Source organism: Taudactylus pleione, unplaced genomic scaffold (genome assembly GCF_031769625.1).
Source record: "Taudactylus pleione unplaced genomic scaffold, aTauple2 ptg000454l, whole genome shotgun sequence".
Taxonomy (NCBI): domain Eukaryota; kingdom Metazoa; phylum Chordata; class Amphibia; order Anura; family Myobatrachidae; genus Taudactylus; species Taudactylus pleione.
In genome coordinates this window covers 16774141-16799467 of record NW_028284856.1, presented here as the reverse complement: position 1 = coordinate 16799467, position 25327 = coordinate 16774141, and the positions used below count along the sequence as shown (strand labels likewise).

Here is a 25327-nt window from a genome sequence, read left to right as displayed (position 1 = left end):
TTTGCAGGGGAACTGACTGTTTGGCGCCAATGAAGCAACAGTAAGAAAGGAGACATCTGTAGTGTTCCCACTAGACTGCGGACAAGGCAGGGCGCTGAGGTTGTGGGCAGGGAGTTCCTGAAAAGGTGTTGTGGCCTACAGGGGAGGGGGCATGTCCTTGTGACTGTTAGACTTTGAGGGACAGGTGTGTTTTAAGGGAGCGTTTAGAGCAGTGTAGTCTGGCAGGGTGCCGGAGTGAGTTCAAGAGGCGGGAAGCAGCTCTGGAAAAATCTTGCAAGAGTGGAAGGTAATCAATGCAGCGGCAAAGAAGCAATCACAGGAAAAGGAAGGGAGAGTGTAGATTGAGATGAGATCAGAAGAAGTGGCAGAACTCCCGGAGACAATGGAGCCACTTGCCGCCGGGCGCCAGCCCTGAAGGGGGCACCTGGCTCCATTGTCACCCAGCCGTTCCGGGCACTGCTGAGTTGGAGCTGCATGGAGAAGGAGCACCGCTGATTGGCGCTCCACCTCCAGTGGCGTAACTACGGAGGGTGCAGGGGGGCGGTCGCACCCCCTATTTGCCGAGCGCCCACTGAGTGTGTTACCAGCTGGTTACCAGTGTTACCAGCACTACTGGCGGCTTACTACTGGGGGCACTACAGGGGGCTTACTACTGGAGGCACTACAGGGGGCTTACTACTGGGGGCACTACAGGGGGCTTACTACTGGGGGCACTACAGGGGGCATTACAGGGGTCTTACTACTGGGGGTATCATATGGGGGCACTGCAGGGGGCATCACAGGGGTCTTACTACTGGGGGCATCATATGGGGGCACTACAGAGCATTACTACTGGGGGCATCATATGAGGGCACTACAGGGGCTTTACTATTGGGCGCACTAAAGGGGCCTTACTACTGGGGGTACTGCATAGGGGGACCACTACTGGAGGTACTGCATAGAGGGACCACTACTGGAGGCACTGCATAGGGGGACCATTACTTGGGGGGCAGTACATAGGCAGGCACTGCGTAGGGGGACCTCCACTGAGGGCACTGCATAGGGGGACCACTACTGGGGGCATTGTATAAAAGGAACTGCATAGGGGGCGGCGGCAGCTGGGGCTGACATAGGTGCTGGGGGGGTGGTACATTTTAATTTGGGGGGGGGGCACCAACACTGGTCAGATGGATTTTTTAAGGCGAAGGGAGCCAGTGAAGAAGATGAAAGAGAGAATGACTCAAAGCAACAAATAGAAAGATAAGATAAGCTGCAGCATTGTCGATAGTTGTAAGAGGTGTTAGGAAAGAGGATAGGGCAAAGGATGCAATTAAAGGTGGCAAAGAGGCAGAGAGGGTTGGAGGATTGGGATGAGGGGAGAAATCTGAAATAAGACTGCTTGGATAAACAGCAGAACTGAGGAGAGCATGAATTTGAAGTGAAGGAAGTCAGAAAAGCAAACAGTATTTTCCTGAGAGTAACCGCCAGAGTAACAGAGACAAGGGCGGAAGCAATGGTAAAATTTTACAGGTAAGTAGCCTTGTCTGGGCAAGAGAGGGAGGAGATGGGAGACAGGAGAGAGTCAAGGAATGAAGAAAAAGTGTGTTAAGGTTGTTCTGAGTGAGGGTTGTCTTGGGAGAAAGGTTCGAGAATTGAGGGAGTGATAGGGAGATGAGGTAATGGTCAGATAGAGAGGAATGCAGGGGTAGAAGATCAGAGAAATATAAACAGTGCATAGATATTATACATGTGTAGCAGGACCTGTTCATCCAATGAAATAGGTTGATTGATTGCAGGGCCGTAACTAGGATAGTGCGACCAGTGCCGTGGCTTAGGGCACCGCAGGGCAAGGGGCGCTGTTTGGGACTGTAAAGGTTCCTGTTTATTATCATTCTCACTTGTAGCTTCTTCTTCTTTTATCCCCAGCATCTCCTAGCCTCCCCTATCTCTTCCCTGGCCCTTCCCCATGAGGCCATGGCCCAACTTATGTCCCTATTTTAAAAGTGTGTGTGTGTGGGGGGGGAGGGGGGGGCGCCAATGCTCTCTCTGGCACAGGGCACCAAAAAGTCTGGTTACAGCTCTGATTGATTGCTATGGGTAGATAATAATGTGGAAATTGGTTCTTGGGAGAGGTATTGGTCTTGTGGGGTACATGCTCTGGATACAATGAGACTCTGTTGGCTGAGGTGTCTCTAACCTTGTTCATTTTCAAAATTGCAAAACCAAATACATTGCAAACAAAATATATTGGTTTGTGGTGTAATCAACAGACCATAGAGGTAGATAGAAGTGGGAGTTTATTTTTCTTTTTACATTGTTATTATGTTTTAGATTTGATTTCCTAATTTTATAAAACTTTTTGACTCTTTCCTCCCTTCATGATAGAAGGGGGAACATTTTGAGATGTAATCTTTGTGGCAAATCTCATTTTGGTTGTCCAAGTGAACTTGGAGATAACCCCAAGTGTACACTTGCTGCTCCCTTCTTTTTTCATGCTGAAACCACCTACACTGCTTGCTCAGTTGTTTTATGTCCCAGTAATATCACTGCTGGTTTTGGCTTTAGCTGGGATTGGAGTCATACAAGGGAAGCCCAAGGGTGTCCTTGAGCACTTTGGGACCTCTTTAACCCAAGCAATCAGCACAAACAGCAGTATTCTATGGACCTTAGAAGAGGCTGGGTAGGTGTCATATTAGTAGCTACACCTAGCCCACCTGAGCAGAAGATGCTTATTAGGGCTACACGTCTGTTACAGTGCGCCCCCTTTTTCAACAATAAAGGGATAAGACACAGCAAAGTAACAAGTTAAAAATTACAAAAAAATATGTCATATACATTTTGTCCATCAGAGATCAGTGGGTGCGGGATGACGGCAGCTACTGAAAATTTGATGTAAGAGTTCCAGTCTGATCTCTTACTCCCTTGGAAGTGTCTTGTTAAGATGTGATATTTTTACTGTAATTGTTAAAATTTACACTTATTAAATAAAAAAAAATGCTTATTTACAAAGATCAAAACTTTTGATGCATGCAGTTAATTGTTGTTTTGTTAACCCTGTAAGCTTTGGAATGCTCATTTTTATACTACTACACGTAATACAGAATTTAGTTCAGTTTTATGGAAATTAAGAGGTTAAATTTAAATTGAGAATTAAAATATTCACTTATTTCATGGCTCATTTGACCATTATAATTACACATTTGCATAGTAAATCCTTACTTTTGTTTGAACTATGTTGCCGCTTAATTTTGAATGCATATGTAATTATAACTGTGGCCCTCAAATGTGCTTTTAAGGAAGCATTTTAGAGGCTGTAATTACTGTTTTCAAAAAGCTCTTTTAAATATTTTCTAATTAGCAAATTTCATTGTGCAGAATACATATGAATAGATTTCCATTGTTTTCTTTCAGCAATGATTTCAGCCAGCTTGTGGCAGAGGAATATCTTAAATTCTTTGATTTCACTGGGATGACCCTGGATCAATCACTCAGGTAAGTGAAATAGCTCAGACTGGGGTTGTTGAGTTTGTTCCTAGAAATCAGATTTAAGACTTAAGATTTAAGTTCCATCTTGAAAGACAAATTAATTTTCTATTAGTTACATGTCAGTTTAGTTAAGTACAGAAAAAAAAATATATACTTAAACACAACAGGAAGTTAGGTAAAGCTGCTGTAGTGGATGGACCCTGTGTAAGTGTCCTTGCCTGTCAGTCAGATTCAGCTTCATGTCACTCTTCCATTGTGAAAATAGATTTCAAGGGATCAGTACAAGTTAATGAGTTTCACAAGCTGCATCTTTCTGGCTTTGTCACTGAGGAAGGGATAATCTGCTCTCACGTATGAGAAGGGACCAGGGCAGCTTCAGAGGTGCACTTTTGTGGACACCACAGTTTCTATGACATTCTGTGAACACTAATATTATATAATGAGCACCAGTGCTATGGTATTTTGACCACCACTATTATCTCCTTTGCACCAGGGCCGAAACTAGGACTTTTGTCACCCGGGGCAAGACAATGACTTGGCGCCCCCCTGGTAATTCGCCCATAGTAATGACCCCTGCAGCAGTGTACCTATAGTAATGCCCCCTGAGGTAATGCCCCTGTAGTAGTGCCCATATAGTAATGTCCCCATAGTAATGCCCCTGTAGTAGTGCCCATATGGTAATGCCCCTGTAGTAGTGCCCATATTGTAATGCACAAAGAAGAAATACAAGTGCACAACTCCAAATTAACTGATTATATATAAATAAATACATTTTGCAGTAAATACAATAGAGGTTTTTGGCATGATCTTGGCCAAGGTTATGGGCCTGCCCACCATATCCGGGTAACCTCTTGTCGGGCAGGTTCCTAACATACTAGGGTTCAAATCCAGAGCGCAGGACACCCCCAACCTAGCCCAGCCAAACCATCCCAAAGCACCGCTCTAATAAGAAAAGTGAAGTGTAAAAGAAATAGTTAGGAGCAGCCGCTTGCCGCATATAAAGAATAAAAATAAAAAAGTGAAATACATATATATAAAAGAAACAGACAGTGAAGTATTAAAATGTGTTAAAGGAAAATGTGTTATACTGCGGTGCCCTGAAGCAGATCAGCAAAGCAATCCAGGGGGACCCACACCCCAAAAATGGACCAAAGCTGCACTACACAGTCTAAATATTAGCAGTCCCATATTGTAATGCCCCTGTAGTAGTGCCCATATAGTAATGCCCCACTAGTAATGCCCCTGTAGTAGTGCCCATACAATAATGCCCCTGTAGTAGTGCCCATATGGTAATGCCCCTGTAGTAGAGCCCATAAAGTAATGCCCCTGTAGTGCCCATATGGTAATGCCCCTGTAGTAGTACCCATATAGTAATGCCCCATTGTAATGGCCCTGTAGTAGTGCCCATATAGTAATACCCCTGTAGTAGTGCCCATATTGTAATGCCCCTGTAGTGCCCATATGGTAATGCCCCTGTAGTGCCCATATAGTAATGCCCCTCTAGTGCCCATATGGTAATGCCCCTGTAGTGCCCATATAGTAATGCCCCTGTAGTGCCGCTTACAGAAAAACAAAAACAGTACTTACGTTAAACCCCGCTCCTATGTCCGCCGCTTTCCGGTCCGCTCGGCTGCTCCTCGGAACTATGGGAGAGATGTCATGACGTCTCTCCCTTAGTGCCCGTGGGGAGAGCCAGAAGCTGGAGTTCAGAAGAGAACTCCAGTCTCCAGCTACCGTGGCGCTGCGGTGAAGGAGCTGGGCGCCCTATGGTAAGAAAATGTCAGCGTGCGTCCGGCTTGGAAACCCCCTGTGGCGCCGGCCTGGTGGACACTGGCAGTGGGTGCAACGGCACACCTGGTGCACGTGCACCTCCAGCTTCCCCCCATAGCTGCGGCCCTGCAATATAACATGTTGCTTATTGTGGCATTAGCTGTTGTTCTGTGCTGTCCTTGTTCCAGGTGCCAGTTCTTTGCTAAAGTAGGTGCTTGCGTTTTTCAATAAAAGGTATGATTTAATAATGTGCACATTATTATTTTGCTATTCTATGACCTTATCTGTGTACCTGTAACGTGCCTAACTTGTACCTGACAACTCCTGTGTCTGCTGTTTTTATTTGCTGTTCTCATAATAGTTACTACATATGCTGGGTACACACTTGGGCGATCCAGCGGCCAATTTGGTAAGCTACACCAATCGACCGCTTGATATGTCTGGCATGATATCAGAACTGGGCATTTAAATTAGCAGCCCAGTTGTGATGTCAGTATCGGTGGTTCCTGCGGCCAGTGTACGAGCGGGCAGTGGGTCGTCCGTACACACAGCCAGGCTTACCCAGGTATCCGGATGATATATCTGTATGTTCTATGCTGCAGGGCCAACCTGATATGTCTGTGACAGACATTGGGCCTGATTCAGAGCCGGATGCTCTTTTAGAGCGCTCTCTCTGAATCAGGCCTTTTTTCTTTTGTTGCGGCCTCCTGGCCGCTCGCTAAGCTGTGGGTGACCACCCACAGCTTTTGCGGGCGGCCAGGTGATGGTCGCGACCATCACTACCATCGGGGCTTGCGATGAGACCCTTGTGGCAGGGTCTCGTCTGTCGCAAGCCCCAGAGAGCTTCCTGCTCTAACAGAGCAGGAAGCTCTCCACTGACATCACTGGTGATGTCAGTGGTGCCTCCCACAAATGGCAGGCGTTCCTTCGGGAACGCCTCCATTTGTGTAGCCACCCCTCCAACCCGCCTACAAAACGGGGCGAGCAACATCGCCAGCCGTCCCTTTTGTAGTGAGTCCCGGAGCGAGAGAATTTCTCTCTCGCTCCGGGGCTTGCGCATGCGTGCGATGCGCATGCGCAGTACCCCTCCATCGACCCGCTTGTGAGCGCTATGCGCTCGCGAGCAGGTCTGAATCAGGCCCATTGTTCACAGACATATCAAGTGTACACACCTGCCGATTTACTAGCAATATATCATTTGCCATCTGAACAAACGATACATTGACAAGTGTGTACCCACCTTTATTATATAGGAGTGTATTATTGCTCTTTGGGTTAGCACTGAGGGGGTTATATAAAATATTGCAACAAATATACGAATGGCAATTTAATAACTATTAATATTAACTAACTACTTGCAAAGTATAAGCAATAAATAGAATTATTAAGTTCATGATATTAATATCATTAAGACTTCAAAATAAAAAAATGAACTCCCGATATAGTTTAAGATAATACAATATGTCTATCTGTTTTATCTAAAAAAATCCATTATTGTATAAAATACATATACAATCTAAGTCCAGTGCCATGCTATGTATAAATATACCAATTAAACAAACACTGTCCTCCATTTTGCTTCTCAAATAAACAATTAAAAATACATGTATATTAATTAATCGGTAGATTCCATATGTTCTAATCCGACTGTTACACCTCCACCCTGCACAAATGAGATTTGTACATATGCTGTTAAGCAAAACTTCAATTGAGTCAGTATAACCATTACAGTGTGCATCACCTGAATACAGCATCTCTGTCTAATATCAGTATGCAGCCATAAATCATTAACTCCTTTCAGATGTATAGATTAAGCTCATTCTTGTATCAAATCACAGTCATATTATATACCCTTGCAGTTGTAGACATTAATCAGACAGACACATACAGGGATCATCCATTTTGTAATGTAATACAGGGAATTCACCAGTTAATATGCTGTAATATACTCCATTATGTACAAATAAATACAGTTCAGAAATCCATTATGCATTGTAACTATAATTGGCCCAGACAGCTTTACTACATTTCACCAATCTCATTATAACATCTCCAAGGCACACAATTTATAGTAATTCTAACTGCTAAAACAGATCCACTAAAAACATATATACAGAAAAGCTAACGAAACACAGGGCCTGATTCACTAAGGATCGCTATTGTGATCGCAGCTCTGTAATCGTAAGCAGGTCTGCTGCGAAAATATGCCAATGATTGCAATCTTAACGCCATCACACTGCCAGCATAGAGCCACCCACTGCCTCCCACTACCGCTATCTCACAACCGTAATACTTTGCAATTCTTCACAAATATCGGTAACATAGAGTACCATCGATCCCTGTAATTGCTAACCTCATTGCACGCAGTGATAGCTCAAGCTGCGTATGCCATCGCAGTGGGCAAATTATGCACTCCCCTGTAACGCCGTTCAAATGCACTGGTACGCCTGCGTTTTGCCGACCACCCCCCTTCACCGCCCCCAAACGCTCACTGCCTATCAATCACTCTGTGATGGGTCTGCGTAGTCTCTGAGATTGCGACACGATCACAGTGGAACCTTCGCGTATGCGCATTGAGATGCATACGCATGCGCAATACGCAACAATCGGCCGTCTGCGTGTGTAATCGCAATAGCGACCCTTACTGAATCAGGCCCACAGTACAACAACCCTATTAGCTAACATCACAAGAACTAACCACAGCATTACTGCTCCAAGATACACTTACAGGTAAACCCCATCATTTGGTAGGTATACAGTATTATGCCTAGCAATAAACCCACACAATTACCTCATAGAACTCATATATTTTTAGCATGTAGTATGACATTATGGGGCTGATTCTGAGTTGCAGAGATCTCTCGCCACGACACAAAGAGGGTATTTATGCATACAGCGCATGTACAGAAATTACTTTATGCATTTTTGTCTATGCCCATCCTATTCTGAGTCAGATACAACTTAGCCAGTTCTGTATGAAATAGGGAGTTTCTGGGCAGGAACTGGGCTGATCGCACAGAACCACCCTGAGAGTGTCATGGGAGTGTTGTGGGCATGAGTTGTGGTACACAGGAAGCCTGTTTCTGACGGATCTCTTCCACCTAGCACAGGGCTGGTGCAAGTGCTGATGGTGACGGTTGCAGCAGCCACTGTAAGATCAGTGGGCGGCACTGGTATCGCCTTGCACACACACATTAGTTGAATGGATTCTCGCATTAGTATAAGGTAGTAAAACAGTCTTCCACGGCTGCTCGCAACTACAATCACTTTGTGAGCAACTCAGAATAAGAGCCTATGGGCCTGATTCAGAGCCGAACGCTCTGACCATTGCGCTCGCTCTGAATCAGGGCCCTCCTCCATGAAAATGGAGCGTCCTCCTGGACGCTCGCATAGCTGTGGGTGACCACCCACAGCTATAGCGAGCGTCCATGATGGTCGCGATGGGAAAGGAGGATCTATGTGTGGGTGAAATGCTGTGTGAGGGAGGGGAAGGGGTGGAGAACTGTGGGGTCCTGAGTGATTGAGGAGTGTGTTTGTGTGAGAGGGTATCTGAGTAAGGGGAAAGATTTTTGTGATATGGGGGTTCTGAGTGAGGGGGATCTGGATGGGTGCAGCGCTGTGTGTGTGTGAGGAGGTGATTTCAGTGATTGGGGAGAGCTGTGTGTGTGGGGAAAGGGGGTCTGAGAGGTGGAGGCTGTGTGTGTGTGTCTGTGAGTGGGGGAGCTGAATGAGTGGGTAGAGAGCTGTATGGGTGAGTGGAGAGAGCTGTGTGTGTGAGTGGTGGAGCTGAATGAGTGGGTAGAGAGCTGTATGGGTGAGTGGAGAGAGCTGTGTGTGTGAGTGGGGGAGCTGATGAGTGGGTAGAGAGCTGTATGGGTGAGTGGAGAGAGCTGTGTGTTGAGGAGGACTGTGTGAGGAAGGGAGAGATATGAGAGGGTGGGATCTGTGTGAGGAGGGGAGAGCTATATGAGGGGAAATATTTGAGTGAGTGGCGAGACCTGTGTGTGCAGAGGGCAGGGGAGTATCTAACCCTTGGCCAGGATGGCACTCGCCAGCGGCACCGGCCGAGGGGGTACTCTGCCTGGTGGTGCCACCCGTGGCCAGGGGGTAGAAATCAGGACTGCCGGTCATGACAGTGGTATGTGGTCTGTGGACGGGGAGCTGCTGATGTCAGTGTGCCCTCCCCCCCTTAGGCAGAAACTAGTCAGTGAAGGTGGGTACTTTTTATATCAAATTAATATCTATTTTGAGTTTTTTATTTTTGAACAATATAAGTAGAGGATGTAATTCTTCTGAAAATATGGGGGGGGGGGGCAGGCCCTTACTTTGCTAGTGGTGCTCAGACCCCTAGATACACCCCTGGTGGGGGGGGGGACTGTGTGAGGTATATATATATAATGTTTGTATTTAAATATACATTAATATGGGCCCCAAAGCTGCATTTTTATTAATTATCGGTTCCTAGTACTGCTAATTATAATTTTTTTGTCCCCAATATTGCACGGGCGGGTGTATGTATAAATAGAGTGTGCTGCATTGCCGTGCCCTTTCCCTCCCCCTAAACGTTTATCTAATAATGTAGCGGGAGGGTGGGGGGCAGGGTTTTCCTGGTGCATTCATGCATTACCCTATCGGGACCAAGCTCCTAAATGCTTCACAATGTGCTGGTAGAAAAGCCGGGGCCACTTGCTTTGTTTGCCCCCCAGGCTGAAAGTTGCCAGCCAGCCCCTGCCCCAAAAAATGACGCACCTGGTGACAGTGATAGGGTATTCTTACCTCTTATCCACTGTTGTAGCACTATTTTTAATTTAACAAAGTCTAGCCTTTATATGCATGATAAGGTCACCAGAATGCACAGTGATTTAACACAGTATCTGTCCAGCCATATTTAAATCACACGTAAAATGTATAAAACACCACGAGTTCATTTCTGTAGATAACAACAGCAATTGTGCCACCTGTTGAGTGTATGGAGAACTGCACAACAGGAATGCATGTGCACTTAATGGAAGCGCCATGGTTTGCAGAAGCTTAATATACAGTATCTGCCTAAATACTTTGATAAATATAAAAGTGGAGACTGTGAAGTTGATGACATATTTTGGATATTTAAAAATTAAGGGCTTCCTCCTTTATCTGCAGTTGATATATCGGCATTGTGCTCATTTACAAATGACAGGATTGGTGGCTCATAATTATGATTAGTATGACAGCCTAGTAGCTCAGTATGATTGGTGCTACTGTATTAGTTTTACTGGAAATTTGTAATATCCCTTTCATTTTTTTATTTTTTTTCTAATTTTATTGAAAATAATATTTGTCGATAGAATGGGAATTTTTTATTTTTCTAGGGGCACAAATATATACAAGACAGATTAATTAAATATTGTCAATATTATTTCTAGTAAATAAATGTTAAACTGTATATAAATTAATATGTGCTCTTTTCTTGTGTGCAGGAGTTTCTTTAAAGCCTTTTCACTCATTGGGGAAACTCAGGAAAGGGAGAGAGTATTAATTCACTTCTCCAACAGATATTTTCAAAGTAACCCAAACACCATGTGCTCTCCAGGTATGCCGTAACTTTACACTTCATGTGATTGGTTATGCTGTTGCCCTAACGTTATCTTCTGATATTTGATAGCCTTATTTTTTAAGTTATTTGCTGATATTGGTATCTAGATGCACCGTTCAATGGTTGTACATCAAGGGCTCCTTTATGCTTGTTCCATTTCATTTTGCATGGGATATCTAGCATATTACCCAAAAACAAAGTAAACATATGTAGGGATCTTTTATTCTCTGCTACATGGTAGAAATCTATCAATTAAACTGTATTGGAAACTGGTCCACAGTGCCTGTATACAGAAAACAAGGTCTGTTTACCAATATTTATGTGAATCGATAAGAGCATATAGTATTGGACAGGGGTATTCGCAGGGCATCCTGGGATGTGTAGTTCTACAGCAGCTGAATGGCGGCATGTTGAATACTCCTGGTATAGGCATTTTCTTCTGTATTCAGCCCATGTGAGCTCCATACACTGCCAATCCGTCCATATGAGCAGTCACTTTCTTTTTGTGTTTAAGCTTTGTGGTCTTCTTCTTGATACAGTTGTGTAAATAGATGTGTTGACTATCCTGCCATACAGGGCTTGGACTCTGAGTTCCATGTGCGAGTCCTTCTGTGTCCTCAGCCCATGTGAATGAGCCTTAAGCTGACTGTACAGTTGTGCAAACTAGCCGACCAAAAGACTGGTTTAAATGATTTTTGTTCAATTTATGGTACTGAATGATGATCGTCCACAGCTTAAAAACGTCTGAAAAACGGTCTGGATTGTTCGATTTGGTTTTCTAACCTGTCCAATCCTCCTGACTGTGCTTCAGCCAACTTCAGGGTGTAAATGGAGATTGCCGCTATATATATATCGTGTAGTGTATGGAGGCGTTCCATTCCAACTATTGGGCAATCGTCTCCTCCCCTGTCCCCTGCCAGCTGCATAATGGTGCGTACACATGGGCAGATTTTCTGTCAGATCTGAACGATAACTATTTTAAAAATCGTTCATATCTGAAGAAAATCTGACATGTGGGCCTGCAACGACGAACGATGCGCGTTCCCGCATGTCAGATAACAATATCTGACATCTGATGTGTTTGCAGTCAGATTTGGACGCTTCCATTTATTTTAATACTGTCTGAAATCGTTCAATCATTCAATTTGCTCATCGTTCATCTGACATATCTGACCGTGTGTATGCACCATTACTGTGCACTGTATGACCAGCTCTATATTCAATCACTTGGAACTAATACATTTAATTATTCTGTATCTACTGGAATGCATATTTTGATGAATTGCTTTGAACCATTGCTACTTGTGCTCTATTTGTGCTGCATTGGTATACTTTTTAGCTCGAACAATATTATTTTATCAAATATCTACACTAAACAATAAAATATATGTGTCCTGCAATCAAATTATTGTGGTGGAAGGTAATTAAGGGATTAAATAATCTTACTTACAAACATCCAAAACAAACAATGTGCATTAATATAACAGTGTGAGAGGAAGTATCCAACCTGCTATGTAAATGAATACAGTGTTAGAGAAAACTTACTGTACATACAATGACAGGACACTTGGCAAATGGCAGAGTCAGGACACTTTAGTGGAACCTTTCAGTGCAGAATACTCTCAACTAATTAACTTTCAACTATGAAATTTAAAACTGCAATTGCTCCACTGTTTAGCAAAGGAAAAAAAATATTTTAAATGTTTGTTATGCAAAGTGTGTTCTTACATATACTATATTCAGTGTTATAGCCTAAATAATAAGAACTAGTCCTTTGCACCTTTCAATAAATAAGGAGATGTACTCAGTTGTATGTTTACACTAATGTTGATTCGCTCACATTTTAGTAAATAATATAGTTATACAAAGAACTATCAGTATTAAGGAGGATACACACGGTCAGATTTGTCAGATCTGTCAGATGAACGATTTGAACAATTTGAACGATTTTACCAAATTGCATTAAAATGAATGGAAATCGTCCAAGTCTGACCGCAAACACATCAGATGTCAGATATCGTTATCTGACCATCGGGAACGCGCATCGTTCAAATTGTTCATCTGACAGATCTAACAGATATGTCAGATTTTCCTTCAGATATGAACGATTGAATGATTTTTTAAATTGTTATCGTTCAGATCTGAAGAAAAATCTGACCGTGTGTATGCACCATTAGGTTCAATACATACAGTTGAACTGCCTGTAAAAGTTATAGGGAATAATTGAGTTTGGAAGATAGTAGTTGGTGTACCCTGGTCCTGCTGTATATTGTATTTGCCTGCATGCTTTGCTGCACTAATGTATAGGCAGAGCAAAGGAAGTCAATGCAAATGATAGAGGTTATATAAGTAACAAATGTTAAACACTGTACATACTGCAGTACTTAATAGAAGACACCATTATACAGTTACATGTCTGCATTCTATATATGTTGTAGATGGTGTGCACTGTCTTACCTGTGCAATGATGCTTCTCAACACAGACCTGCATGGACATGTGAGTATTTGCATAATTCAAACCTCTTGGGTTGTTACAGTTGTTTAATTAATAAGTCAAGAATCCTTCAAACATTAGAATACTAATTCTTCAAACACAGAACAAAACGCATACAGATGATCTCACAGCTGCTTATTAGCTCCTAGAGAATAACTACAACAAGCAAATAGGCATTGCTGCTGTGTCATTCCACACAAATACAACTCTGTGCAGAGGAGTTAGAGTCACTAGAAAAATGTAAGACATTAAATGGATCTGTGGTAATTCTCATATGATTGTCATGAATATGAACAAATATTTGTTCTGCATCCGGCAGATATCAAATATATATTTGGGTTCCGGAGTACTAGAATATGAACATTAATTTTGTTTGTTTATTTTATATTAATATGAATATACCATGAACTCAATGATACAACATTATGGCCCGTATACAATTCGTTTCACACCCGCGATACTTTTTCGCATGCTGTACTTTTCGCCTACATAGCGTATTTTAGCCGCAGAAACTTATTGTGCGCGTACCACGATTCGCCGTATTCAATTCCAAAAGACGCGAAACACAACCCGGCGAATGCAAGACAGGCGAAAAGTGCTCTCGGAATTGGAGAAATCAGCCTGACACCCCCTAAAAGATGCTCTAACATTGGGGATCAATGTACATGCCCCCGAATAGCCCTAATAAAGCTATATGGGGTACTTAGGGTGTGTCAATGTTTTCTAATTTAGCATCTTTACACAAGTGGTGAAGAATAGCATTAAGCCGTTTTTTTTGGGTGAAAATAAGTAGTCCTGTTAAATTTGGGGTACTTGAAAATGGGGGTAAGCATGGTTTAAAGTCGCTAAAGTAAAGTTTTTAAAAACGTAAAAAACGCACCTGAAGCAAGCACCTGCAATCAAAAAAACACCTCACCCCTACTTGCAGATCCCCCAAAAGTCTATTTCACTAGTTTTTAAGTTTGTACACCCACTTTGCACTTTTTCATCCCCTTTTTCAAAGTTCTTTTTTTGGGTTTTCCTCACTTTTGTTTAGTTTTTTTTTACGCAGTTATCCTTTGGTCGGCTGTCCCAAGGGTGCTGAGTGGTTTAACACCTTTGCACCCCAAAATAGCGATTTTGCACTTCTGTTCTCCTGCTATTCAGAGGCGAAACGTTTTCGCCTATTACATTGCATTGCGTTTTTGCTTACGCGAAAAGTGTTTGCAATTGAACACGGAGATAAGTTCCACCTGGCGAAAAGTCGCATTCGGCGATACTTTTTCACGGATCTCGTCTTTTCACTTCGAATTGAATACGGGCCTACGCTGTGATTCATATGGGTGTGCAGTAAACTAATTTATTAATATGTTATGGTATTTAATTACCAGCTACCTTATATGTTTATTCCATTGTGGCTTTGAGGGCATGGAGTGGTCCTGCTATTGCTAGGCCACTGTGCAGATATACAAATCTATTGGCTATTATACTCAGTGACCTTATATGAATGCACAGTTACAGGGAAGTACACACACAGTGGTCTGTATGAGATGTATACAACTGTGGCCATCTCTGTGCACACTCAGTGCCACAATCTGCTTGTGGACTTGCACTGTACTGATTTATTCTTTAGTCTTCCATTTTATATATCTAGTACGTAAAATACTTGGTAGATCAACCAACATTTTTTAGCTACAGAGAAATAAAATAGGAAATAAACTAATGTGGTATCTTCTTTTTCTTCATTCTCATGATATTGGAATTATAATCTCTAGGTGGTAAGTTTGGAATATTTTTATATCTCATGTGTATGTCTTGCATACAGTACATAACACAATGTATGTGCTAATTCATTTCACAAAGTATAACCTTGGACCTTTTAAATGCAGTTCAATTTTATGTCTGATTAGACTTGTAGGGGTGGGCCATAAGGGGCCCCCCCAGCTGTTGCAGAACTACACATCCTAGCATGCCCTGCCACAGTTTTGCTATTTGGCCATGCTAAAACGGTTGCAAGGCATGCTGGGATTTGTAGTTGAACAACAGCTTGAGGGCCGTTTATTGCCCACCCCTGGTTAGAGACTTTCACTTGAAGAAGCTGACAAAATTGCAGCATCTGGGCTATAATGGTTATACTCTGCATTCCATAGTGCCTTGGACATTCCATAATGAGTCCATCAAATCGCTTTCAAGGGGGGAAAGGTTTTGTTTTTTCAGAGCTGCAGAATATTTCAAATATGCCTGAAGTAACTACTGTTTTGGTATTTTGCAACTTATACAGTAATAAAGCTTAGTAAATTAAGCATTAAAATTCAATTCAAATGTTTTAGAGATACAAAAGTACAACTTGAATTGTAACATACAGTAGTAAGGTTATCCCACAATAACCCATTTAAACATTTCTGCGTTTGTTACCTACATTTGTGATTTGTTTTAGAAATCACTTACATTTTAGAAGTAAATAAATTACTCTCCGAAACTTAACAAATGTACTAAACATTGTTTGTGGATGCTCTACCATGACTTGTGGTAAGATTATTAAGTTCATACATTTAACAATGCACACTACAATGTTACAGTAAAATACATTATTGACAATTATTATTATTAATATTTATTTATTTAAACAACAGCACATTATGCAACACTTTACAATCTGAGTAAATTTAGCTATTTGTTTTCTTTTTTCTCTTTAACACGGCAACAATTATAGTCATTGTTGATACATACAATAGAATTAATAAACCGTCCAGGAAGAGTAAAGGGGCCTATCCATTAGCAGATAAATAGAACGTCTGAACGATATATCGTTCAGTCGTTCAATTTATCTGCTAATGGATAGGCCCTGAACGATGACAGATGCGCACTCCCGCGTCTCTCCAACATGTTGGTCAATTATCGCTTATCGCTGCCAGATATTAGAAATATCTGGCAGTTTATAAGCGGTAAACGACGAACGATATTTAGAAAATTCATAGAAACATTTAAAAAAATCCACTCCCTGAATGATGTTATGCAATATCGTTCGTCATTCGCAAAAATCTGTCATGTACATGTCAGATAACTGTCACCGCAGCCCCAGGAATTTTCAAGGGATAATCTTTTGTCTTTCATCGTTAGAGAAAGATCTGCTAATGGATAGGTCCCTTAAGTATTGTGCAGTACCCTATAGAAACCAAAGTTTATTTATTACTGTCAGTCTCTGCCCCAATGAAAAAATAAATGAGAAAATTAGGGAAGCGCTGACAATCTCATCATAGTAAACATTTAATGAAGCCACATATTAAAAATGACATACCAAAATATTACCTAATTTACTTGGGTTCAGAAGTGTCCTAATAACAACACCTACAGTATAATGGATACATCTAGATACTTTTAAACAATGAGTTTCATTGAGGAGCAATATGGCCTACAATTATAGTCACCAGCTCCTCACTGAGAAATCCATATTATTAGTCTCCTTGTTATCCAAATGTACAAACACACTAAGCTTAGCCAGCATAAAGTTGTTAATCGGCTGCTTATTATTAAGATGTAAGACATGTAATCTCATATGAAGCTTGTAGATGTCTTGAAGTCTTATTGAGCTTTGTTTATAAGTGCTATGAAATTCATATTCATAGACTCAAAGTCATAAATTAAGGCTGATATTTCACTTTGGAAGCAGTCATTTGCAGTAATCAACCTTATTCAGCATCAAGAGTAAAAGCAGTCCTATTGCTTGTAAAAGATTACAAGTAGAAAGCTATAAAGTACAATTTGAGGTGTAGGAGTAGACCTTAAGGGGCACATCCACTAGCAGAAATAGAAACGACTGCACGATTACGACATTGTAATAGTGCAGTCGTTTCACAGTCTGTACTGTGCCTACACTGAACTTTCAGTAGTTCAGTGTAGGCACATCAATCAACCCCTAACATGCTCAACCTGACGTTATCGTCAGGTTGTTCAGCATGTTCGGGTGATGATTGATGTCGGAAATGACCAGCAGGAGAGTGCATCGCTGTTTGATTAGTCTGCCGATTCATGCACGATTCATGAGCGATTGAACGATTTATCGTTATTTTTCAATCGCTCATAGAAATCTGCAAGTGGATGTGCGCCTTTAGGAGTGTCTTGTCTCATGTGGTGACTACGATAATAACACAGCCTCCTCTCCCTCACTGTGGACTGTATAACTTGCAGTTATGAAAGTAATTAATGTCCAAGGTATATCAACGGGATGTAGTTTCAATCCCGGCTATCTGGATGTCGGAGCGCCGAATGCCTGTGCAGGAATTCCTACACCAGTCAGAATCTCGGTGCCGACATCCCGACTGTAAGTAGTGGGGTTAGGAGGAGGGTTATGGTTAGACACTAAGGGGAGGGTAGGCACTAGGGTTGAGGGTTAGGCACTAGGGGAGGAGGGTTAGGTTTAGGCTGCAGGGGGGAGTGTTAGGAGTAGGTTCAGGATACTTATCGACAGGTGTTCCCTATCGGGATGCCGGCATATGGATTCTGACAGCCAGGATCCTGATAGCCGGCAACCCATACCCAAAAATAACATGTATAGCTAAAGCCATAGCAGAGCACTTCTGTATCCTGGGCCATCCCCCACCGTCCCCAATGCCAGCATACTGTATGTGATGTCATGACTTCACAGAAGAAGGAACAAGAAACTAGGAGACAGGTGCTTCCTGAGGGCTCACTAGGAGCCTCTCTAAGCAGCAGGGTGACCCAGGCACCCTCAAGCTGAAGATAGAGCCGCACCCTTGGCCTTGTACCTTTGGTGATGGCAGTGGTTGCACACCCTTAGTTACAGTCCTGTGTATAGCTGTTTTTCAACTTTGGCGATAATCCAGAAGAATTAATCCACAGGTGACAATAAAGGTTTGTCATTCTACTTCATTTCTCTGCTGTCTTTGGTGTGCAGTTTCATCAGGGGATATACTCTGTGGTACAGGCTGCGTATTATCGCATCTACTGTATGGCCACCTTATTTTATCTTTGGCCACTAAATATTTGTTTATTTTTATTTCACTATAATGCATTCCAGGGAGCAATGTTTGTTTTGCTCATAAATATATTCTATCATTATCTATCCTCCTGCAGTTTTTATATTTTCAGACATCCACACCACACTACATACAGTGAAAGTAAAACATTACACTAGATAGCCCATGGTTGATTCCTACTTCTGTGGTGACAGATTATTACTAGTATTAAATATGTTTTATACAACATTTTTTATTTTGCTCTGCAGCCCTAAAATAATAAAAATCTGTTGTTTTGTTTTTATTGCAACAATATTAGAAATAAACAATATCCTCATAATGTACCATCTCGTAGGGTCATGGCAATTCCTGATTAAAGATTGCATTACAGAACCAGCATCCGGCAATGATTTCATTGTAACACATATAAATGGTTGTGACTCACTCACCCTAATGTGCTGCATGCTACGTGCCTTATTCCCAGCGTTACATGTGTGACCATATACTTTGCGGTTTGATGTCTTTATTTGAATCTCTTGTGTCTTATCATGTCAGACAGATAATATTTAAACAGAGTTATATCATAATAACAGCTTACATTTCAAAACTGCCCAATCACTGTTGGAAACATGAGTCTCATATCCTGAGTTATATCTGTTTGACTTTTTTTTATAATGGATTCATTCCTACTGGTAGTGTCATTTAGTCTTGTCATTTATATTTTCCAGTTGTATAGTCTAATTACAGGCTTGTGCAGCTCTGTTATCCCCTTAGGAAAACATTGTCAGCAGTTTTTGCTTTCTCAATTAATATTGGATGGGGACTTCCAGGGAAGCACTGTGCTATTTCCCTTCCCCCAGCATATGGTGACACTCAGCCACAGTAAGCTTCAAGAGATATTGTCATGGGTCTGTCTATAATACAAAATATGTATAGATCTTCTTTTTGCTTCTTAGAAGTGACATAAGCAATGCATACTTAATGTTGTATAAAAATCTTCAATTTGTGGCGATTATCTTAATTTTAAGCCAATTTGTTAGTAGCATGAGTGTAAAGCTGCTTGGAACAGTACAATGTGCAGATGATTGTTCCAGTGTGATAATTAAGGTAGTACTGGTTGAGTCTCCCATATCCAAATATTCCGAAATACGTGTTTTTTTTTAGCATGACTGAGATACTGAACCTTTGCTTTTTGATGGTTCAATGTACACAAACTTTGTTTGAGCCACAAAATTATTACAAATAGTTGTATAAAATTATCTGCAGGCTGTGTGTAAAAGGTGTATATAAAACATAAATGCATTCTGTGTTTATATTTGTGTCCCATTCCCAAGATATCTCATTATGGTATGCACATATTCCAAAATACGGCATAGGCAAATGCAGGGGGGGTTTACATCTGCCTGGAAACCCCCCTCCCCAGCCCAGATCATGACCACAATAGAAATAGTAGATTGTTACTAGCGCTGCATGTTCTTCTCAGTATCACAAATGAAATAATTAGCACCACCTGTGGATCTTTTAAAATGTATCAGCCAGTAATAAATAACCTGTGCACCAACTAGCAGATCTGGAAAACATGCACTGTTAGGGATTCACTGCTATAGAGCCCAATATGTACATATATGTCCAGGCAGGGCCGGATTATAGGGAGGGCGAAGGGGGCGATCGTCCCGGGGCCCCCACATATAAGGGGCCCCCACACACTGCCCAGAGTCTCCGCTGCTATTAACAGCATTTAGCTGTCTCCGGCGCCGCTATTGTTCTTGTTGGCGGCTGTTACCTAACAGCGGCCGCCGAGGAGCTTTCTACAGCCAGAGTCTCGCGAGATTTGATGTCATCATCTCGCGAGACTGTAAGAAGCTCCTCGGTGGCTGCAGTCATCAGTGACAGTCAGAGGGAGCCAAGGCGCCGCTCCAACATAAAGCAGAGGTGAGTCATGGTTCCCTCTTGGTGCACCTCAGCGGTGCAGAGCGCTGACAGGCAGGTACTGTAGTCCTTAGTGTATATATACACACACACACATGTATATGTATATAGCCTTATATACTGTATGTGTGTGTATGTATAAATAAATATATATATATATATATATATAATGTATATAGTGTGCTTACACACACAGTATATGTATATATGTGTGTATATACACACTAACACCTACATATGAGTGTGTGTGTTTATAGTTATATATACAGATATACTGTGTGTATATATATATATATATATATATATATATATAGCGGTTACATAGAGGCCCCCACAAGTTTGTTGCCCAGGGGCCCCCACAGACCTTAATCCGGCCCTGTGTCCAGGGCAGTGCTAGTTTCTTATGCTGCTCCTCCAGGCAACCGGACTTGCTCCAATAGTCTGGAATGGTGCCCACATCTAAAATAAATACATTCAGATCAGGCAGGATGGCCCTACTGACGCATCTTATGGCTTACTGTGATTGCCGGTCCTGTATATACTGGAATTAATACACACAATACACTTTGTATGAAGCTTATTAAAGCTGGTTAAGTACTAATTCTGCCCTGTTCATTGACAGGCCACACTCGCTCTAAAATTAAGCATTTGGAAACCCCCCTCTGGAAATCCTGCGTTTGCCACTGTACGGTATATTCCGATATCCAAAATACCCCTGGTCCCAAGCATTTTGGATATGGGAGACTCAACCTGTAATAGACTATTTTTGAAGGCAGTTGGAATCTCAGTTATTATTGGTGATGTTTAATAATTCATAGAGGCTCAAAACAATTTTAAAGTGTCATTACAGCCTTTGATATGTAACGAGTAGCACAAATGAAGATTTTATTGATATATTTTGATTTCATTTATAAAGGCCCAACAGCTTGAGGTGTATTAATTAGTAATTCATACAAAATCTAATAATAGGCAATGTCAGATCATTTGTGATTTTCTCCCCTGAGGTACCAAGCAGAAATAACTACTAATACAGTACTGTTTTTGAACATTAGCATCAATAACCCTACATATGGGTTTTCTGTGCCAAATGTTGAAATACATACAGCTTTTTTTATACTTCTGGTGACTGGCCACTGGAGGGCAGCATTGAATTGTGCTAAACTTGTAAAATAAGAAAATTTTTTTTTTAAGGATGAAGATATTTGCAAAATGGGTTTATGATTTTTAGTTGACAGTTGGTGCATAAACATAGTACTTAGGAACAGGCTGAATAACTGTGCACAATTTATGGAAGCAAGAGTGCTGCATGGAATATATATACAGGGGAGCTGCAGTAATGAGGCGACGTGCGTACTTAGTCTCAGGCGAACCAGGAGGGTATGTGAAGAGGGCAGCAAAAGAAGAATAACTGGATCCTTACACAATTGACAAGCAAACAACAAAACAAAGAAAGAAACACTGAGTGCAGGCAGGGATTACAAAAAATAAACCATTTATTAAAATACAATCCCTACATGACATGAACAATACTGATTGGTGTTATTTTTCATTGCTCATACATATATTATGCTTTTGTGAACATGTTTAAGCTAATTTACCTAGATAAGCAGCTGCTTCTGCTGTACTAAAGGCGCTTTCAGCAGTTTTATTGAAGAATAATAGTGAATGCATTTGATGCACATAAAATAAGTGGTTTACAACATGGGTGCAAGGGCGATGTAAGTGTCTGTGACAGGTGCCTGGCTAAACTGACACATCTGCTAATGTTGCTTTAACATCTTGAGCTTTGCTTATGGGCAATTACCCCATATTTTAATGCAACTTTTTCAATTGTTATTACGTACAGCAATTTTGCAACCAATTCTGTATCAACCTCATACTATTTAAATAAATGATTGCTTCAAGTACGGATTTGTTGATCAGTCATCGAGAAATTTGCAAGTAAATGTGTGTTCATTCCTGAGGATTTCAAAAGGGTCTTGGAGCACAGACAACAGAAAGCTGTAGAGGGAATTTATACAGGAACAGATGTTCTTTTCTGAATATTTCACTGTCCTACTTTCTATGTGTTTGGTAACAACTTATTCCTGTGTTTCCAAAACTCCGTCCTCACAGCACTCTTACAGTCCACCTTTTTAGGGGGATACGTTCAATATTCCGGCAGATGAGATTCCGGCGATCAGAATGTTGGCGCCGGAATCTGGACACTTGTCAGGATCATGGCATCGGTAACCCGACCGCCGGAATCCCGAAGGTAAATAGCATGGTTAGTGGGAGGGTTAGGCACTAGGCGGAGGGTTAGGCACTAGGGAGAGAGTTAGGGTTGGGTAGGGAGAGGTATCCTAACCCTGTCGAGATTTTGAACGCCGGGATCCTGAACGCTGGCACCCGATACCCATCCTGGTTTAAGGTTATCTATGCTTGAACACAGATGGTTATAATAAATCAAAATGAGCAAGGTACTAATTAAGTCACCTGTGCTCAAACATACATATCCTTAAAACCTTGAGTCTTATTACCAGCTGCATATTTTGTTTGGTATTGCAGTGATACTAACAACTATACCACTGGTATTCATCATTATTTACTTCTCCAGGGAGGTCCAGCAATGTCCTCCTCCCTGGCTGCATCCTCCGCTCTGCTACTGGCAGCCTACCGTTGCCAGCGATGGTCTGCTGAGTCACATGCATGCGTGAAGGCCAGTCTGCACATGCGCATGACACTTTCATCCGATGGGGACACAGCAAAACATGGAAGGCTTTGCTGAAGCGGGAGAGGCTGTTGCTGGATTGGACCGTATCGCTCTCGCCATCTATAGATGGCTGAAGCGATACAGTAACAAACAGCAGTAATCTTAGTTTCCCGCTGTTTGTTAAATACTGAAAGGAGGACATAACCCCTTTAGCAAGTGTTAAAGGGGTTATGTCTCTTTGTTAAATCTGGCCCCTAGACTGTGATGCTGCCTTGAAGATCACGTTTGAGAAACACTGCCTTGCACCATACTTGCTTACACACCCGGACTGTTCGGCAGACCACTCTCCTACATCCTGTGCATTTCCATAATGAAGTAGTCAGGGCTTGATGACAGAGAATTGTGTCTTCATGCCCCGTCCTGGTGCACATTGGTATTCATGGCTATGATTCTGCAAATCGCTCCTTCATTCCCCCTGTAAGTGCCTCCTGGACGTCTCCTCTAAGATCTCTGAAAAAGGAGATAAGAAATGTTGGCAATCATGCCTTATGCACTGCACATAATAAATCCCAGATTGACCTGTCTTAATAGAGAACCAGTTAACAGCTGGGCAGCTGTAACCACATAAAACATAATGATTCAGTACAGATCTTACACTGAAATATTTCTGATGCTGAAAACCGGAGTCTTCCTAAAGAAACTGCCTCTGTCAGTGATTTGTGGTCCGAGACCATTTGATACACTCAGCACCAGATATTTATTATTTGTAAAATTTTTGATGACTGGTCAGCAAATCCTCACTTTATGCATTCATTGGTTTTACATATTATATGTATCATTCCTGATATGTAGGGATTGAACTTTATAGTTACTGTTTATGTATTGTACTGGACATATCTGCTGCTGCAGGTTTATTGCCAAGTTTGCCTTACTGATGTGCTTACAGCTTGGCATAGCTACCAATTGGTCATAGTACTGTTGTGCTTATTGTTGCTGAGCATATCTTCTGCTGGGACATTACAGAGCATTATTAGGGCCCTGGACCCACTGGTGTCGCATTAAACATCACTGACTCTGGATGTGTACTAGGTGGTGTCGGTGAGGGGCATCATTGACCCCAATGTCTCCACGTGCTAAGAATGGAGCAAGCAGCAATTGAATTACACCCAAAATGTGGCAAAATCATGTATTTTAATATTTTGCCACCAATTGGTATGGCGTACTGGTTGCTGTGTATAATAATGGATAATACTACTGCTGTGCATATTACTGCCCATTATTACTGTAGGCATATTAATGAGAATTACTACTATTAGCATGTTACTGGATAGTATGACTGTGGGCATTTTACTAGGCAAATTACTTGGAATAGCTATTGGCATATTAGGCATGACTACTGATGTGCGTATGACTGGCCATGCTAATGAGTATTACTATTTATGTGCTTATATTGGGCATTGTTACTGCCGGGATTAGATTATATATAGATTAGATTACATAGCTACTACTTCTGGGGAAAGTATTGGTAATGTCACTACTGCTACTTATGATATTAGCTATTGTCTACTTTCCAGTTGAATGGAGTCTATGACATAATTATGGAGTTTATATTGTATAGTTGTAATTTTGGAGGGTTGTGTGCACTCCTCTCCTTAGGGAGAAAGGCTAGAAGCAATAGTGTGTGTGTGTCTGTTGTAATACTGTACATACAGTCAGGTGCATAAATATTGGGACATTTACAGAATTTTCATATTTTGGCCTCTATTCACCACCACAATGGCTTTGAAATGAAACAAACAAGATGTGCTTTAACTGCAGACTTTCAGATTTAATTTGAGGGTAATTACATCCAAATCAGGTGAACGGTCTAGGAATTACAACGGTTTCTATATGTGCCTCCCACTTTTTAAGGGGCCAAAAGAAATGGGACAAACTAAACAATCCTAAATCTAACTTTCACTTTTTAATACTTTGTTGCAAATCCTTTGCAGGCAATTACAGCCTGAAGTCTGGAGCGCATAGACATCACCAGACGCTGGGTTTCATCCCTGATGATGCTCTGCCAGGCCTCTACTGCAAATGTCTTCAGTTCCTGCTTGTTTTTGGGGCTTTTTCCCTTCAGTTTTGTCTTCATCAAGTGAAATGCCTTCTCAATCGGATTCAGGTCAGGGGATTGACTTGGCCATTGCATAACATTCCACTTTTTAGCCTTAAAAAAACTCTTTAGTTGCTTTTGCAGTATGCTTCGGGTCATTGTCTATCTGCACTGTGAAGCGCCGTCCAATGAGTTCTGAAGCATTTGACTGAATATGAGCATATAATATTGCCTGAAACACTTCAGAATTCATTCTGCTGCTTTTGTCAGCAGTCACATCATCAATAAATACAAGGGAACCAGTTCCATTGGCAGCCATACATGCCCACGCCATGACACTACCACCACCATG

The 25327-nt window shown here is 41.7% G+C and overlaps 1 protein-coding gene across 4 annotated transcripts in view; it reads left to right on the top strand.

Moving 5' to 3' along the window:
• The window catches only part of PSD3 (pleckstrin and Sec7 domain containing 3), a 576473-nt gene that overhangs the window by 299312 nt on the left and 251834 nt on the right, over positions 1–25327 (top strand). For 3 of the 4 annotated variants that reach the window (XM_088448410.1, XM_088448414.1, XM_088448413.1), the window contains 3 exons: positions 3391–3471; positions 10695–10807; positions 13249–13307. In XM_088448410.1, the coding sequence (XP_088304536.1) occupies positions 3391–3471; positions 10695–10807; positions 13249–13307 (253 nt within the window). Of the gene's footprint in view, positions 1–3390; positions 3472–10694; positions 10808–13248; positions 13308–15058; positions 15062–25327 lie in introns of all 4 variants that reach the window. The other variant, XM_088448411.1, reaches the window with a different exon arrangement.